Genomic DNA, 19133 nt, shown 5'->3' with positions numbered 1-19133 from the left:
GTGTATAGTTTTCCCACATTTCGCCACCCTTGCTTAAGTGACGCCCGAGGCAATTTTCGCCCACATGGAATTTCCGGCGCTGCGAAATTGACAATCAGAGATGAGGCAACTGATTAAAAGTTGATCTGAATCATGAAGGGAACTTTCTCCGCATGACTCGAGGCGAAATAAATCTAATCCTGAAAGTCTAACAAAAACACAGCATATCTCTATCTATAGGCTGCAGATAAAACCGAAATAAGATTGCCAGGTGAAAAATAAGTGAAGAACTAAAATGCTCATCTGAAAGCTGGCGGGTGGTCGCACTGCGGGGGAGTAAGAGGAGAACAAAAATGGCCGGACATAAGGGGGGGAAAATGACAGAGCAGGCAGAAGGATGGAGAGGTTGAGGTACTCGCACAGCGCTGAGCTTGTGACCGATGGAAAAAAACGTTGTTCCACCGATCTGCCGTTTAATTACAGACGGGAGGCGTCCTGTAGCGCTTTAACATACACCCAATCAAACAGGACATGAGCAGGATGAACACACAAAGTGGGCGATGGAAGCCGACACTAATGAAAAGAAATCAATAAGCCCATTTTCTCCACTGTTCAACCGTTCCGCCCACCGAGGGAGGGCTTCTTTGTGTTCTTTCATTTTGATCTCTCTCCTCTCTTTGTCTTATGTGGCTTCCCTCAAAACCACAAATGTCCACCTCATGGTTGCACAACAGGAGAAGTCAGGGGATCACCAAAGTCATTGGGATTCATCCTCTGGGGATCACCAATCTCCTGGCAGTCCCTTTTGTTATGCCTGGAGCCGCGATGTTAGTGTGGCTAAAAAGTGGATAGCTGATTTTGGACTTTTGGAGCAAATTAGATTAGATAGAGTGACATGTTTTGCCAGCGTTCCCAGTAGGGAGAAGAAAGGGAAAAGTGACTGATAAGGGAGCTAGAAAATAATCTGATCGGGTTGAAGACTTTACAGGTAAACCTCATTGGCACACATGTGCACACTGGATAAACAGAAGCAGATAGAGCTCAGGGATGATAACCTGTATCGCTGTTTTGTGAGAGTGGAATTCACATCTACCTCTGCAATGTAAATGAGCCACCTCTGTCTTTTCAGGCAAGGTGACACAGGATTAGAGTCTAATGATAATGCATGATGTGACTCTCCCAGTGTAACATGAGTCGGTGGGCCAAAAGACAAACAAACAAAAATGCGGTGCAATATTGTGAAACAAAACGACTGATGTCTTCTAAACGCACCGCACTCTGAATTTCTTACGATAATGCCCTTTCGCTCTGTCATCAATTGTTTTGATGAAAGTAATATTTGTATCTCTATGGCGGCGGCGGTGCTTTAAGCAGCACAGAGGTGGCTGATATTGATCCCATAATGCACATCTAGGTTTGATGTATGGCTTGTGAAAGCACTTTTGATATCTTCGCTCCACAGTCCAGTCCTGCCACTATGCACACAGAAGGATTCGCAAATGCATTTTGTGATTTATATATGAACGACTCTCTCTACAAAAACATGTTTCAATGCACACAAAGGTAGTTATTATTACATTGAAATGTGAACAAAATCTACTAAAAAAAAATAAGATTCACAAATGTATTTCTGATGCACACACGGATGTTACCCTTTTCTAAATAAATATAAGAAAAATCACAAATTCATGTTTTTAAAAGGATTTAAAGTTTTCATCAAAAACATTTGGATGTTTGTATGTGGATTTTGTTTACATATATATATAATTATATATTTTTGTGTGCATTGAAAACATATCTTTGTGGAGGAAGTCATTTATGTATAAATCCCGGAATACATTTGTGAATCGTTTTCTTGCATTCATTAAAATTGAGACTCACACTGTTCAGGTTGTACATTAATGGTTTGCTGGATCGATGACATACAATCACAGAACCACAATGAGCCTTTGTTCTTTCTCCTTTGCTCCACAACCAGGAGGATCTGACGGAACAAAGGAACCCTAAAGGAGAGCGTGTTTTCCGCAACAAGAAGCAATTACCTAACGTCTTTTCAGTGTAATGAGAAATCGCGTCCCGTGGCTTAATTTACAAGATGGCATTGATCGTGTTCTCCTCTCCTCTGCTCCCGTCAGGCGGAGCCAACGCTGACACTGTGGTGAATATGCGGAAGGTGACCCATCAGACCATTAGCGAGGAGCTGTCCAAAACCGTTCTCCTGCCCTGCCTCTTCACCCTCCGCCCCGGTGCCAGTTCATCCCATGAGCCCCCCAGGGTCAAGTGGACCAAGGTCTGGGGCCAGAGAGGCTCTGACGGCCTGCAGAAGGAACAGTCGGTCCTGGTGGCCAAAGACAACGTGGTCAAGGTACAATAAATAATGTGGTGGACCACCACTGGGAAATATTTGGTGTCGAGCGTCTTTAGGAGAAACACAAATTGTCTCCGTCTGTCGTTCTTACTCTTCCCTCAGGTGAAGAAGGCCTTCCAGGGTCGTGTGACGCTGCCCGGTTACAACGTCAACCGCTACAACGCCAGTCTGGCTCTGTCGGGGCTACGTTCCAGCGACTCTGGGCTGTACCGCTGTGAGGTCGTGGTGGGCATCAGTGACGAGCAGGACACAGTTCCCCTGGAGGTCACAGGTGAATAAAATGATAGTTTGGGCTGACAGTAAGGCAGCCATTTTGAATTGAAGCCACACTTGTCGGGCTAAATGTCATGCTAGAACAAACTTAGCTTTATGCTAGTCGCACTAAACAAACAAAAGGAAGTGTTGCCCAATGTATTAAAACTTTATTTATTTCACAGACCTGGAGATATATATATATATATATATATATATGTATATACTTTTTCTTCATATTTTGAGGAAACAGGCTATTAGTAGTCAGGTAGCTAGCTCACGTAACTAACTTAAGTAGCTAGCCACTACAAGCTAGCACACTTGCTAACTTCCTTAGAGTTTTTCTTTAGAATTATTATGTAATTTCTAACTAAATGATGAAGATAACTACAACTATTCAACCTGCCTTCAGGTCATAAAGGTTAACTTTTGCAGTGCTAAACATCACTTGTGGTAAGCATAAAATTGCAGAAGCTAAAGCTTTACTAAGAGGTAAAAGGTGCATCTAAATACACCAACACAGTCGTGAACAGTTACCATAAAAGATAATATTCAAATTAAAACCAAACTATGAATTTGAGTTGCATTTAAGTGGTTTAATTAAACAGAAAACACTTGAAAAACGCCTGCTAATAGAGAACATTTTAAATATTCCTCGTGGAGGTATCGCTATCGCTAGCCAAGCCTTTCCATATGTGAGCTGAGGGACAATAACAGTAACAATGACCAAGAAGGGTCCTGAATTAATGAAAGGTGAATCCACTTGCTTGTATTACTTGTTTTTAATTTGTAATGTGTTGGACAGTAATATTAACACTGGACAGTCACACCACTAAAGCGTTATTGGAACAGAGAGAGAGAGAGAGAGAGAGAGAGAGAGAGAGAGAGAAAGGTTGAGCAAGCAAGAATGTGCTACCACCATCGCAAACTCATTATTGCTGTGCGACGAGATGGTAATATCATCTCAAATATAATATCACCATCAATTGATGATGAGACATGATATACAAAGTAATTAACACTGTTTATTTCATCCCAGGCATTATGCATGTTTTTACCTCCATAATTTATTGTCCGGAATTAACAGTCTTTGGTTGTGTACAGATCTCCCGGTGCTCTCAATGTCTGCCACTATGAATAATAATGACCCTGTTTTCCATGTTAGGCTAATACATCCATTACACCCAGGGTTGTTTACTGTCCGTGTAGAGTGTAGGATGATGTGGAGAAAGGTGAGGGAACTATAGAACACATTAAACATCATTGACCTCAGGTGCTGTTCATGCACTGAAAGCCTAATGAAGCCAATAAGGTAGGAACCCAGCAGTGTACGCTATTGTCAAAGAGTGTTAACTCAGAGCTCTTTGTGTGGCTCTTGGTGGCTTAACTAAATGGGCAAACCACTTACTGCATCGTCTGTGTCCAGGACAACCGTATTTGTGGAATAACCAGACGACCTGGAGGTATCTCACTGTAGTAGAACCGTGATTACTTTGTCAGGGTATTTGAGCTGCAGCGCTTTCATCAGATTCTTTCCAGGTCACTCACTATTTTTTGATAATAAGCTATTATTATAATGACTCTCGGGGATGACGCAAGGCATTAGCCGCCGTACACTATGCACAAATCCATGCTAAGTGCTAACATCAGCTCTGAAGGCCCAGTGGCCTTATTATTTTACACTCTACAATAGATAAATCGTCTGTCACTAAGAGTAACCCAGATAGTCTTTGCTTGCATATAGCACAGATGCAGGCGCGCATATGCGTGTGGGAACTATGTCTTAATAAATTCAGTATTTCAACAAGGACGCTGTCTAATTTTCTTAAGTAAGCGGAGCACCTCATCCTTCTCCATAATGGCGGTCTGCATTTTAGTCAGCAGGGACCCCTGTCATGATGCTATGGAGACCCTGCATCCTCCCCCTCATGGCCAATCGATTAACGCGCTATGAAAACCACTCCTTCAGAGAGAAACCAATTACATAGCTGGCGAGGACTTGCCATCTCCAGGGCTTAGTCTTAATTGGCAGTCACGCCAGACGGCAGACCACAGCCTTCCTCACACTGATTCTACTGAGTGCTTAAAGTATTAATTAGCAGGTATTGATACTGCTCGGATATATCAATATTATATTAATCCACACGGCTCTTCTCATAGAGCAATTTGTGTGTGCCTAAGCCTCGATGAGATGTCCTTCCTCCCTTGCCATCTCTTTGCTAATTTCTCCCCCGCTGCCTCTGTCTTACTCGCTTCCTGTTTAGTCTCCATTTTCTTTCTTTCTCGTGGCACATATTGACCGCGCCTTTGATAGCCGTTTGAGCCGTTGTCTGTGGTGAGATATGTCCGCCCACCATTAACTGGTGTGAGGACATATAGATGGTATATCAGCCCTGGGCAGGGTGGAAAGCATATTGCAATCGTTAAAACAACTTTAGCACAAGATAATTTTAGCACTTAATTTATCTTTCTTTGCCAGCGCCCCCTAGTGTTCTCCAGTGGACGTGAAATGCTAGTTCCAAATGACGATCGCAGCATTTGACCACTTCTTCTTCTTCTTTTTCTTCTCCTCTTTCTTCCACTTCTTCTTCTTCTTCTTCTTCTTCTTCTTCTTTTTAATGGTAAATTGCATCCTGACAGAGCTTTACCGCCGTTTGACTGCGATTGTCGCCTGCAAAAATATCTCCCAGCTTGTTTGCTCACTTAACAATCATATTAAAACTGAATAAAAGTGAACGTGATTGCGTTTACTTGATTGTCTGTGCCCCCTGTTTAATGCGTGGTGGAAAATACACCCTCCAGGTACTCAAAGTGCTCCGTATTTTGCCATACCTGTCAGTGTAAATGCACTTATACAAGTAGCTTCAGTTCAGCTTCAGTATTGAAGAACACAAATTGAGACACAGCAAATATTTCCACAAATCCAATTATAAACATGCCTGCTTTTGAAAAATGGAGAAATACACGCAATATCTAAAGTATCATAATTGTTATACTGTAATACGCAAAACGTGAGGAGAATTCAAATTTCAGTTTGACTCTAAACAAAGTAAAGTTTATACTATATCAGTGTAGTGGACTAACCAATATTGCCCAGGGACACCAACTGCTCAACAGTGCTACAATGGGGGCAGCATACAGTCATGGAGCATCTACCCACAAATGGTGCCTTCCGGTTCTTCCCTCTGGAGACCGTGAGTGGGAACGTGTGAGGATGCAGAGGGTAAAAATAGAGGCATAAGGTACTCAACCCTCATGTGGAATAACACTGGGTTCCCCAAACTGAGATGAGACCCATTTGTCTCTCTAGTGTACGTATTAGCCGGCGAGCTTTGCATCTCTGTTTGGACAAGATTCCACAGCCTCCAAGGAGAAAAAAAAGAGGATTTCTGCTCCACATTTTAGTGAAGAGGAGAATAAGACCACGATGACAGAACGGCTAGATGGACTGCTGGGATTGTGGGAGCCCGGAGTGCTAATGCTCAAATTGCCATGCAGGCCTCGCATCTCGCAGGAATCTCTGTCACTCTCCCAGACAAAGCCAGCGAAGATAAAGGACCCGTGTTAGTGGCCGGCCGCCCACCGGCTTTCATCGTCGCTGGATGCTCCTCATGGGGAGCAGCGACCGCGTGAATGGCAGGCGGAGGTGGGAGGTGAGGGAGCGTTAGACGGACACTTCTGAAGCTAATCCTGTCCCATTTCAGTGAAATATATGCCTCTTTCACTGCAAAGAGAATTGTGTCTCACTTTGTTGCCAGGTGATTTATTTTGTCTCTTTTGCTACTTCCAATTTTTTCTCCCGCTCACTTTTTTTTGCGTTCCTGTCTACCTATCAGCCTCTCCTTCTGTCTCCGCGGTCCAATACGTGAAGCATATAATACATGCATCTCCTTGAATGCGGCGTATCTCTATTTCCACCTTCTTTGTCTCCTCATCATGAGTGCGGCGGCAGCAGGGTGACATTGTGTGTGCACTGTTAAAGCAGTAAAATAAACATCGCCGCCGTTTGTCAGACACTGTATCCAAGGGCAACATCTCTTTTTCTCTCACGATAAGCCGAACCGACTGAAATGGGATTCACGCTCGCAGGTTGCTGAACCTGAATGCTGTCTTTTCCCTCCTACACAGATGGAACAATGTCGGTACACGAGTACGCGTCTATGAGCGTGTACGTGCTCATGTTTTAGCAATTCATAAATATTCCTGTGACCCAGAAGGTTTGCAGGTCGTATATTCAATATGGTTAGTTTCCTCCACCCTCATCTCTTCTCTCCAGGTGTGGTGTTTCACTACCGGGCCCCCCATGACCGCTACGCCCTGTCCTTCGCCGACGCCAGGAGAGTGTGTTTGGAGAACTCGGCCGTCATCGCGACGCCGGACCAGCTGCAGGCCACCTTCGCCGATGGATATGACAACTGCGATGCCGGCTGGCTGTCTGACCAGACTGTACGGTGAGGTTCTTCAACTGTGCATACTTACACGGTATCACGTCCAACAGCTAGCTGGGAGGACACTCTTTACTGCCACTATGGCTACTACTCCTTTAGATTCAATTATAGCTGAGAAGGCAACACAATCTGAGATCCAGGGGCAGAACATTCATTCTATAGTCCCTTTATTATCACATACATCGCAGCAGCATCTCAGTATAGCCTGCTCTAGATGGCAATTAGCAGTCGTGGGCTGACAGCAGCAAGGTTTGCTGGCAGCTCTTGTTTGTTGGACCGGGCTGCTCTTTTAAAATCTCTATCAGACAGTTGTTTCAGCCTGATATTTTTTACAATTTGCCACATGATCAAACATCGTAACGAAAATAAATGCACTCTGCTACTAAAAAGCCGTCTAAAACCGGAGAACGTGCTCCGTAGAAGTATGAAGTACGGCAACGTGCAACACATGTAGATCTGTTTGCAGTTTTTATGAACACAAAACTGTGCAACATAATTGGGCCTAATTGCTTGTTTGCACACTGGAAAGGCAGTTAACTACATGCTGCCCCCTCGGAGCTGTCTGTCAGGCTGCTGCGTGTGCTTTGTTCTGCCACCTTCCATAAAGTCCCTGGTAACATTACCAGTGAGCGCTCAGTGTTCTCCTACATCTACATTTCTAATTTCAAACCGCAGATTGAATTGTTTTCTTCCTGCCCGTTTTTTCACAACCTTCTCGCGGCGTCGCTTCCTTCTCCCGTTTCGTTTACTTCCTTCCGTCCTACGCTCGTGTTGTTTTCCGCTCGGGAGTTATCTAATTGGTCCAGATCAAGGAGGGCCCCGGCTGCACATCAGCCAGGAGGAAAGGGTCCAATTAATGCGGTGGGGAAAAAATACAGGCATCAGCCGTCGCTTCATCAGCCCGCCGAGCAGAAACAAAGAGGCTGAGGCCGGGGACATTACAAGACTCCGTTCTCTTGTTTGACTGAAACCAGGTCGCTGCAGGAGGAAAGACGCTGCAGGTTGATGGTTATGTGCAGGCCTGATGAGCGTCTTCTGCATGTACCTTTTGATTCTGTCTGCATTTGTGTATTGTGTCTGTTCCTAGCAAGTCCCTGTGTGCCCAGCGTAATCTTTTAATCAGCCTCTTTGCCTGTGCCCCGGTGCTGCTTGAATCAATGTTCTCGTGGAATAATTGCTCAGTTGGAGCCGGAATATAGATCGCTGTTTTCTCCGCCCCAACAGGCTCGCCAAGCCACCGAAGGAATTCCTGATTCTTTTAACCATTCCTTGACTTCCTACCTCCACCTCCCTCTCTCTCTCTTTCTTTCTCTACTGGAATTCTTATATTGCCATTAAACACATTTCGAAACAATTTCAAGTGAAACAATAGGGTCATTTCTCTCCCTGAAACTCGCACTTTGGGCAGATATCGTATCTATTGAAGTGCTTCCCAAATGTTGTCCCGAGGTTGTTGTGACAGTTAATGAATGTTACAGTATAACTCAATTTAGCATTTTTGCCCAATTTCCGGGCTGGAATCTGTGTGTTTATTCTTGTTATTCTTTGGGTAATCTCTGGGAGGGAGACATACTTAACCTCATTGTATTCAGGGCAGGAGATGATAAAAGTGTAGCTCAGTTTTCATCTTCTTTTGCGTGTGTGTGTGTGTGTGTGTGTGTGTGTGTGTGTGTGTGTGTGTGTGTGTGTGTGTGTGTGTGTGTATGTGTGTGTGTGAGCACAGACCTGTCCACAGGGAGCTGAGTTTGTCTGCGGCTGCCTTTTTTTCATGGCCGGTCTATATTAATCTCCCTTTCTGTCTCCCTTTCTGTCTCCCTCCCTCTCACACTCCCTGTCCTCCTCTCCTTAAAGGTATCCCATCCAGTCGCCTCGGCCCGGTTGCTATGGCGATCGCGAGGACTCACCTGGAGTCCGTAACTACGGCGATAGGTCCCCTGACGAGCTGTTCGATGTCTACTGCTTTGCTAAGCAGCTTCAAGGTAGGTATCCTAAAACGTTACTTTCGCTGTACCACGAACGTACTGTAAGCTGCAAACGTTAGCTTGTCCGGCTAACTAGCTGGTCCTTCATTTCCACGTCTCCTTCATGGATCACCAACTGATGAGGAGGCTGACTGCTTACCTGGGACATGTAGCTTTAGCCTCTTTCTTTGAGCACGATGTCCATTGTTTCTAAAGTGGTACATCACCACTGTCATTATAAACCGCTGTGCTGGAGGGGAAAACTCGACAGGCACAGCAGTCAGATCCATTTTAACGCCACTAAATCTAAATGATGTTGAACCTTTTTGGGAGGTTATGGATTTAAAACTACTTCTGGTTAAGGAAGATGGAAAGTTTTAGTTAATCTTATCAACGTCCACATAACTGGAGGCCTTCGTTCCTCCATGTAGTGTTTCACTGTTTATTCTTATAATATATATAGATATATTCCAGGGTGGACTGAAGTTTCTGTTTGGCTTGTGCTACTCTCTGTAGGTATAATGAAGCGAACCCTTCAAGCTAACTCCTCTGTCACTCATACATGACATAATCTCCACTGTAAAGCAAGGAGTCTCTGCCTTTATGTGTGTGTGTGTGTGTGTGTGTGTCCTTCGCATATCTCGAGAACCGTTCATTCGATCCACTTCGCACTAGGCTGGTGTATTGCTGTGGACCTCGAGGACGTGCAGTGTTAAAGATGCCGCAATTTAGACACACAACGGGATAGCGCTGTGTGGGGGGGGGTGGGGGGGGGGGGGGGCAGGGCTTCAGGGCGGAGCGTTGCATCCGCATCCGCATCCACATCCGCATCGGGCATTTACAAGACGTGGCTCATTGACTGCAGTTCCTGTTTGCTGACTGGGTGATTGAACTACTAACATTACAACCAATCTCTTCTTCACCTCCGTGGGGTAGACGGGCAATTAGTGGTTCTTGAGAACGGGCACAAGCTCTGAACGGGCCCACCCACCAACAGGGCGGCAAGCAGCAATACCAGGGGCCAATCAAACTTCCACGTCCCCAACAGGCCCTGCACTAGTATATCCAATGCCCCCTTTCTATTATGGCCATCTGCTGTCACTCCCGCCACTGATGTTCTTATACTGTAGCACCTCATAAACCCAACCTCTGCCCCCAGCATGCACCTGCAGACTCAGGTTTTAAGTTCCCGGGGGGGAAAAGTATTCTCATCACTCCCGACATCCTGCTGTGTTGAGCTTTTGCCCCTTATGGGGGTGTCATAGACCAAACGCCAGATATCAGCGCTGCACGTATTCTGCGTTCACATTATAATCAAGACCGCGGCAGTGAACAAACTGAAATACTGCTCTGGGTTTGTGATATTTGCATATTCCAGTGAACAATCATAAGCGCAGCAGGCTTTTTGAGCACAATCAGACGCACCGCAGGGGTTAGGCTTTCTGGGTCGCTTGCTGTGAGCCGGTACGTCCACAACTGTTATTAAGCATAATAGTAGTGTTACAGTGCCAGATCTATTGTAGGCCCGAACACCCCACATGTGACTGAGTTGCCGAGCAGAGAAGATTGCATGACCACCTGTAGACTTTGTATCCAGCAGTTGACAATTTCATTCAGGGAAATTACCAACCTGATTGAAACAATCAACAGATAATTGTCTTTAATCAAAGTCAAATTACTAGCTGACACAGAGCTGGTGTTTTATCTCTTATTCCGTAAAAATAAATAATAACAAGTAAAAGCTACATGAATTATCTCTGTTGATCAATACAAACCCACGTGCCTTTGTCTCTGTCTCTGCATGGATTTCAGCATGGTTTGGTTGACTGTATCAGAAGTGTTTCATTTAGTTAAAATCTCAGTAAGTTCATAGTAAAATAAAAGGGAAGGAACATTCTTAGAGAATTAGTAATACAGTAAGCACAAACATTATGAGTTGAGGTTTTTTACCCTGTCATAATTTATTTTTTATTCCATCATAAATCCGTAATATTTAGCAACTTTTCACCAGTTTCCCAATAAACAAACTCTTCATGTCATCCCAGTCAGCAACCTCAAGCTTTGAATAACGAAGCCAATGCAGAAGTGCTTTAAACTTGCATTATCTCTAATGACCATCAGGGGGCAACTCCTCTGGTTGTATAGAAGTCTATGAGAAAATGACTCTACTTCTCTCTTGATTTATTACCTCAGTAAACATTGTAAACATGAGTTTATGGTCTCAATCTCTAGTTTCAAGTCTTCTTCAATACAGCATGATGTTCATTTAGTAAATTATGATCCATTTAGAGTCAAACAGACCATAAAGCAGGGGATGCTTTAGGGCTACACGGTGAATGGCATTGTACGGTCTGACAGTTCTCCATGTTTTCTTCTTGGAACCCTTAGACATTGAGTTTTCAGGTCATGCGTTAATTGTAACATTTTGGTCGTAAAAAATGCCTTCGTCAGGTTGTTCTTAGTATTCCTCTCGTGTCACTTTTGATAACAAAAAAACAAGATGGCGAGAGACAAAATGCCGAACTCGATGCTTCAAAACTGCAGTCCACAAACCAATGGGTGACGTCGCGGCGACTACGTCCACTTCTTATATGAAGTCTGCCCTAAAACCATTCTGCCTCTCATATTCTTTCTTTACCTTCCCGACCCTGTTCAATAAATCAGCAACTCTATTCTGTGCTTTTGGTATAAATCTTCTGGATCCTCACATCGAACTCATTCCCACTGTCCACTCCTCCAGCTCATATTTATTTCACCACACACTGAACTGCCAGTGGATCCTCCGATCGTATCATTGTGTTTGTGCTGCGCAGACACTAGTGGTCCTCTTGAACTCTCTCTGTCTGGCTTGCTCAGGCCTTGTTTTTGCGTCACTATTTTAACCACATCAACCCCACCTCTCCTTTCTTCTTCTCCTTCAGTCACAGTCTGTGTACTTGTCTTCCTCTTAGATCCCTCTTTGCAACTGCTTTGAATTGAAAGAACTGCCTTTGTATAGTCCATTCTTTGAATCACTGATGTATTTTTATTACTTTTATGCAAAAAATAAATCATTCTTATGCATGGCAAGTAAAAACTTTTCTTTTATCACACTACTTGAAGACTGCATCTCTTATTGCTTTGGCAAAGTTGACAAAGAAAAAGAGCAAACTGTCTAGAACTAATTGTCTTTAAAGTAAAAGAAGACCCAGACAGACTCGCGTACACACAGAATGCATAAAATCAAATGTAGCTTCATCACGTTGTTCAACCAAACAAACCGCAAAACAAACTCTGGAAAACCTACATTCACAACTCCACAAAGACAAAGGCTTAAATGCCTCTAGTCTCTCAGCCGTGCTGTCAAACTGAACTCCTTGTCTCTCCTCTCCTTCTTCTCCCGCAGGTGAAGTCTTCCACTCCTCAGTGGCGGACAAGTTGAGCCTGGCTACGGCCTCCACCCACTGCCACTCCCTGGGAGCCCAGCTGGCCACCGTCGGGCAGCTCTACCTCGCCTGGCAGGCCGGCCTGGACCAGTGCGACCCCGGCTGGCTCGCCGACGGCAGCGCCCGCTACCCCATCAACGTCCCGCGGAAGAACTGCGGCGGGGACGAGCCCGGGGTGCGGACGGTCTACAACAACCCCAACCGCACCGGCTTCCCCGACACCACGGCCCTGTACGACGCCTACTGCTACCGAGGTACTCTCAGCGATGATGAACTCGGTGCACCGTCATTGTGGTAATTGCCACAGCAACGACAGAGGGGACAGAGGGGCTCTCGTTCTGGTTTTCTAATTATGTTTGTGTCACACATGAAGTAGTTGCGAAGAGATTGTGTGACATTTGTGTGTCCCCCTGATGGGTTTAAGGGCTTGTATGTTGTGTGAAATGAAGCTTGAGAGAGAGAGAGAGAGAGAGAGAGAGAGAGAGAGAGAGAGAGAGAGAGAGAGAGAGAGAGAGAGAGAGAGAGAGAGAAAGAGCATGAATTAGTATGAATTAGTCCAACTGGGGTTTTGCAGTGACTCTGTGTCTGACCTTGTCTTCTATCATGAGCCAACTGAGACTGGAATAAGTTAGTTTCATCTTCACTTTGGATTGACTTTACAGCACACTCTGTTCACTGATATTGGGTGTTATTCGTAGATTATGCAGCCTATGATTCTTCTTGTGGAGCTTGTTTTTATTTTTTCTGGCTTCTGTTGATTGTAGCACACTACTGACTGATGGTTGACGATTGTATTTCCACACACGGGGGGGGAAAGAAACCTGACGTTTTTATCCCTCACAATGTCGGTTTATTAAATTTTCATTGAGGCGAAACATCTACATAACCCAATCCTTTTAAGTCAACAAGAACAGCATGGGAGCAGAGCAGCGGAGCACTTCTCAAAACCTCCACATTGCACGAACGAAGCTGTATGCACGTTGACTGATTAATATTTAAAACAAATGATGTCTTTCAGATAGCTAAATGTTGATAAAAACGATAATATGTTTTGTTTTATAGCGTGAATTTGGCTCATGTAGATAATTCTGTCGATGTAATCTCATTAATATGGCATGAACACAATAGCTGCGTGTTTGTTCATTTGAAAACGATTGGATTTTGTGGTTGACAAATCCGAGCCACGTGTTGTCAGTCTATCGCCGAGCAGCATGCCCTGAATTTAATCTTGTTGGAGTAGCAGTAACAGGTTCAGTGCAGCGGGAGGAGAGAGAGAAAGTGAGGTTCTGTATTGTGCAGCGGCAGTAGATAAAGCAGGTCAAGTGGAAAAAAAAGTGAAATGCTTTTGGTGAAATGTGACTTTATGTGCGTTGCAGCCCACCAGCCAGCGGGGGTCCAGGCTGCAGAGACGCAGGTTCTGTACCAGGCCCCCGACCCGGCAGCAGAGCCCCTCTCCTCAGTCCCCGAAGCCCAGCGCAGCGACGCTTTTCCCAAGACGTCCGACTGGGCCGGCTTGGTTGACTTGGACAACGCCGGAATCGACAACTCCTCCGAGATCTCTGAAGAGCACGTCATCATCCACCTCAGGCCAGAGGAGGGCTGGGGGGAAAAACAGGAAGAGTCTGATGGCACGGAGAGCAGCAACACCATAGGCCTCACTGACCTCGAGAGCCTGGAGAGCCATGGAGGTTCAGCTCATGAAGAAGAAGACGGCGGCTATTTTGGATCGTCCCCGACATTATCATCCGTAGCCTCTTCCACTCCCCAGTCTCAGACTAGCAACAGTGTGTTGGCTGAGTTTGTTAACACTCTGATGAAGCCCTTCAGGTACTGGAGAGGAGGCGAGGAGGTGGAGGAGACAGAAAAGGGGCCGTCGGCTGCCGAGGACAAAGCAGGAGAGAACCGGACGCAGGGAGAAGCATCCAGCAGAAACCTGAGTTTACCAAAACCAAGTGGGGACAAGGGCAGCGTGGACAATGCCATCATGGAGCACAGGAGTGGCAGTTCCTCCTTCAGGACTCCTACCAGCGCACTACAGAATCCAGAGGAAGGTCTGTCCGAGCAGGAGAAAGAGGTGACGCCACTAATTCGATTAGTGCCTGCAGTCCAGAGCACAGGGCAAAGTGACTCCTCCACTCAGCCAGGAGAACGAGCCTCCAGCGCGTCGGCCGACAATCCTCCATCCAACGGTATGAGCTCAATATTTATTTTATCTGTGTGTGTGTTTGAATTCACCTTTAAACTAATAACCGAGTATGAAATTGAAATAGAAATGAGGGTAAATGGAAACGGTTGCATTTCAAATCGAGGCCTGATGCATTTACCGTAAATGTCGCTGGGAATTATAGGATCCGTTCATGTCGTGCTTTTTAAACAGTCTCTGTCTCTCTGCTGCACTCCCTCCGCTTTTCCCTCGAGCATGCCATAAATTATTCCTCTGCAGGGCAATTTGAAGTAGCGCTGTAGATTTAATTAAACAGTAATTGCAAACAAACAAAAGGGGCATGCCTCATACAGCAACATGTTGGAGTGGAGACTTCATTCTCATATTCATACGTCGACAGAGTGCTTTGTTTACAGTACAGGCTGTCAGAAAGAGTACGAGCGAAGCTCCAATTTGAATCTACTTTGCAGTAAAAGGTTTGCTTGCATACGTAATGTTTGTCTAAAACAAAGCAGACCTTCATCACAAATTACAGCTTCTTTTTAAGAACTAAAACAACGGCCGGTGTTAGCTGTGGAGAATAAATTACACATGGATGGACAATTTAAGAAGTCTGCGTTCAGACCATAGAAGAGCCGTTGTGAAGCTCAGAGGGGGCGGATCCTGCCGACTCCGTCTAACTCCCAGCTAATCCAGAAAGAGGTGGATCATCAGGGGAGCGGAGGCGGGCCTGGATGACGCAGCAGAGCAGACAGCTAGCAATTAGCAATCTGAGACACAAAAAGCAGCCTCGCCCCTTGATTTTGTGTTATTTTAATATTCACCCTGTACACTTGTCATAAATAGGAGTATTGGCCATAGAGACCAAAACAGTTTTTTTGTACCAGGCTGTAAACATGTTTATTTCTGCTCTAAAGTTGGGCATTTTAACATAGAGGTCTATGAGGATTGACTTGCTTTCGGGAGCCGACATCTAGTGGCCATTAGAGGAACTGCAGTCTTTGGTTGGTTTCATTTCTCTGACCTAGAGGTTGCTGCTTGCTTCAGACACAAAGAGAGAAATGCTCAGTGGAGAATGCACGAGTCCAGTGTTAGTGTGTGTGTGTGTGTGTGTGTATGTGTGTGCGTGTGTGTGTGTGTGTGTGTGGGGTAGAAAAGATCACGAGGCCACCGCTCATGTCTTCTTGAAAGCACCCTGGCACCAAATGCCAGATCACTTCCTCTCGATCGTAACTACGACGATAAAGATACACTACAGATTAGAGGAACGGCTCCCGACTGTAAGGTTGCTGGACCGATAACCACCGGGGCGAGGTAAAGCCAAACTCCAGCTCACAAACTGATCATCGGCCAAAAGTAGATCAAATTTACCGGATAGGAGCGGAAGAAGAAAGTGTACCACAGCCTTGGGTGGAAGAATGCAGCTCTGTTTTTAATGGCCACCACAAATAACACATCCTTGGCAGCAGCTTAAGGGGAGGGGGGGGGGGGGTACAATGAAAGACTTAAGAGTCTCCCGCAGACATCCAGAAGGATGATTCAATAAAGGTGATGGGCTTCTCTCACCTACCGGATGCCGACTTTATCCATTAAAATACTCACTGCTGTGCTACCTGGAATCCGATGCCAACCACCAGGGTATTAATGAAAATCCAAGCTTTACTCCGCATGCATTATTCACCACCTCATCCAATTAACGCGGAGGTTGGGCCGCGCCGCCGTCCGCTCTCACCTCCGTCTACGTCTCTGCCAATTAAGCCCTGGCTCTCTGAAGGCATAGGCAGTAATGATCACCGCGGCGAGGACGAGCGACGCGAGGAAAGGGGTAGGAAAAGGAGGGGGGGGGAAATGGGGTGGCGAGGATGAGTGGTTTTTCTGTCTTTTAATGTTGCCGTGATGGAAAGCTGCCCAGCTGACGTCTCTTCTTAAACTAGCATCAGTGAGCTGAGTTTACTCTGTTATTGCTCGCTGCAGGCCTTCCCTTGGATCTCAACGCTCCTCAGTAACTGATGATGCCACGTTGCCTCTTTGATTGAGGGGGGGGGGGGGGGGGCACACATCCAAGAAACATCTCAATTTAAATATTGAATCAAATTAACTTAAAAATTTGGAAAAAAGTCCTCTGAATGTAGAGCGATGACTTGAATGATCACAATATTTTGAGTCTTTTTATTGAATGATATTAAGCTCCTGGTGGAGCGATCGGCCTCCAATAAACGGAGGTGGGATTTGAATAAGCTCGACATGCAAGACCCGACCGGACCTTATGTGATAGAAGATCGTGTGCTCAATGTAGATGCTCCCGACATGATTCACATGGCCATGCAATAACTTCTCCTCAGTCTTTTTTGATTATTTCATTTTATTTATTAGATGCCATATCTGCAGATGAGGTGGCATCGGTGCCAGCTCTCGCTCTGCGCCTCTCTCTCATTGTCAGCCTCCACTCTCACAATTTAATATCATGTCCGCCTGACCCGGGGGATTCTCTCAGCCTGTTTACTCCAGTAAAGTGGAGTCAAGGCAGCAGAACCACTCACAGTGGAAGCACACAATTACCGTCGCTTTACTGTAACTTTGTTTTGCCACGTTTTCTGCGTGGAGCTTTCCCACCGACAGATCCGCGGTGTCAGTGGGCTGGACTTAAACCGCGCTCAAGTCATCCAAACCCACGCCTAATTGTCTCATTTTATTTATTACATGGGTCATTACGTAGATGATCACACCAGATTAATGTGTTTAATTATTCTCACTTTCCTCGGAGTGTGTAGTGAAAGTATGTAATTAGCTATTTGGGTTATTAATACGACAATTACGCCGGTCTACATGGTTCTTATGGAGATGAACCTCGGGCTCATAAACCTCGCTTGGGCATAAGGCAACAGCGGACCCTCTGAATAATTAACACAGTTTAATATTTCATGCATGGACATATTTGTGTATGTTCTACCCTCTCGTGGTAATTTGTTGTGCTGGGTCGCGTCCCCCCCCCCCCCCCCCCTCCCCCTCCTGCAGCATTGCTGTGCTTTGCAGACACGGTACTGAAGACGGCCAAACCGAGCTGAGCGATGATGATGGTAGCGACACTAGCTGAGGCCTCTCAGTGACACGACTGCACTGCAGCCCAAAACACACACACACACACACACACACACACACACACACACACACACACACACACACACACACACACACACACCAGCCGTGAGTCACACATGCAGACAGAATGAATTATTGAAGGTGTAGAGACAGTGTCTGGTGTAAGGCCGTAAGCTGATAAGGTACAGTGGGCCACTTCATCTAAATAAACAGGTCGAGATGGGAGCTTGTCGTGGTGAAAGTCATTTAGTCATCGCGTTGCAGCAGCTCCTGCGTTTTTCCACATGGCTTCTCTCGCCGCAGGAAAGTGTGTTTGGGGGAAAAGAATCCACAGGGAATAAGAAAACGGGGACAGAGAAGAGAAGTGTGAAATTACTTTGAATACATCCTTCCATCCTTCTGGTGTTTGTGGGCTTCCTACGAGGGTCGGCTCCCATCTTTGTCTAAAAACTCCAGCAGCTTTGGTAGCCGCACTGATGAGCTCCACTGGTGAGGAAAGAAGCCCAACACATCCAACTTACAGTGAATTACAGTTAACTGCTACTTTTATTTCATCAAAAAGTCTACAGCCCAAAAACACGGAGGGATAGAAGAGAAATGGAACCTAACTCCCCGTTACATTTAAAGGTCTTTATACTGTATTTGCATATTTACATCTTCAGCACACTTCAAAAAGCACATATTGGAGTGTGTTAGACACTTAGTATAAAAAGGGCTGTTGGGATATTTGAAGTTGTAATACATAGAAGGTCGCTATAGCTCCTTTTGAGAAGAGAAAGTTGAATTTAAAAATGAATATATGATCCGATTTATGAATGTGACAGTTTCTGCATGTAAAACAATGTCAAAATTAATTATTCACCGGAATGAATAAAAAATGCAACAGATTTTTGGAGGTTGTTGTGCAGCAAGAGAGCTTTGGGACAAAAATAAAAAGTTTCACATGTGATGAGGTATCTGCAAGAAAGTTGTATTGTTGGGGTTCAGGACCAATTGAGTTTAGTTGGTATAATTGGTTCTTAATGGGATTATTTGATGGTGAAAACAGAAGTGATATGAGATGTTGGATATGCTATAGAATGGTCACCCTATACGCCTCTCTTTCACTGTGCAGTTCTGTCTGCCACCAGGTACGACCTCCCGGGAATTGAGTCTCCATTTAAAAACGAAACGCAGCGCTAGCACCATCTCCAAAAGTCATGCGCTCATTTGCATAACGTCGAAGTCCTTGCGCATTCATTTGCATAAAGCTTAGTATTTGTGTCGGTTGCAGTGAGGGAGAGGAGGGGAGAGGGAGAGATCCAGTGCAACGAACACACAGAATGAACAGTATAATATAACGGAATATATTTCTTTCTTTTTCCCTGTTTGTTTGAATAAATTGCTAAATTTGTTGCCACTAGTATTCTTTCAGGACAACGGCGAGCTGTTGTCTTT

At 45.2% G+C, this 19133-nt stretch overlaps 1 protein-coding gene across 1 annotated transcript in view; it reads left to right on the top strand.

Annotated features, from left to right (window-relative positions):
* The first annotated feature begins 2074 nt into the window (after window positions 1-2074).
* The window catches only part of ncanb (neurocan b), an 87548-nt gene continuing 70489 nt past the window's right edge, over window positions 2075-19133 (top strand). The window contains exons 1-6 of the mRNA XM_076087292.1: window positions 2075-2344; window positions 2450-2618; window positions 6876-7050; window positions 8899-9026; window positions 12394-12687; window positions 13810-14622. Of these exons, the coding sequence (XP_075943407.1) occupies window positions 2075-2344; window positions 2450-2618; window positions 6876-7050; window positions 8899-9026; window positions 12394-12687; window positions 13810-14622 (1849 nt within the window). The remainder of the gene's footprint in view (window positions 2345-2449; window positions 2619-6875; window positions 7051-8898; window positions 9027-12393; window positions 12688-13809; window positions 14623-19133) is intronic.

The sequence above is a fragment of the Anarhichas minor genome, unplaced genomic scaffold, assembly GCF_050575085.1.
Source record: "Anarhichas minor isolate MPS153535 unplaced genomic scaffold, ASM5057508v1 ptg000010l, whole genome shotgun sequence".
Taxonomy (NCBI): Eukaryota; Metazoa; Chordata; class Actinopteri; order Perciformes; family Anarhichadidae; genus Anarhichas; species Anarhichas minor.
The sequence above is the reverse complement of the archived record's forward strand: the minus strand, read 5'-3'. Positions and strand labels throughout refer to the sequence as shown.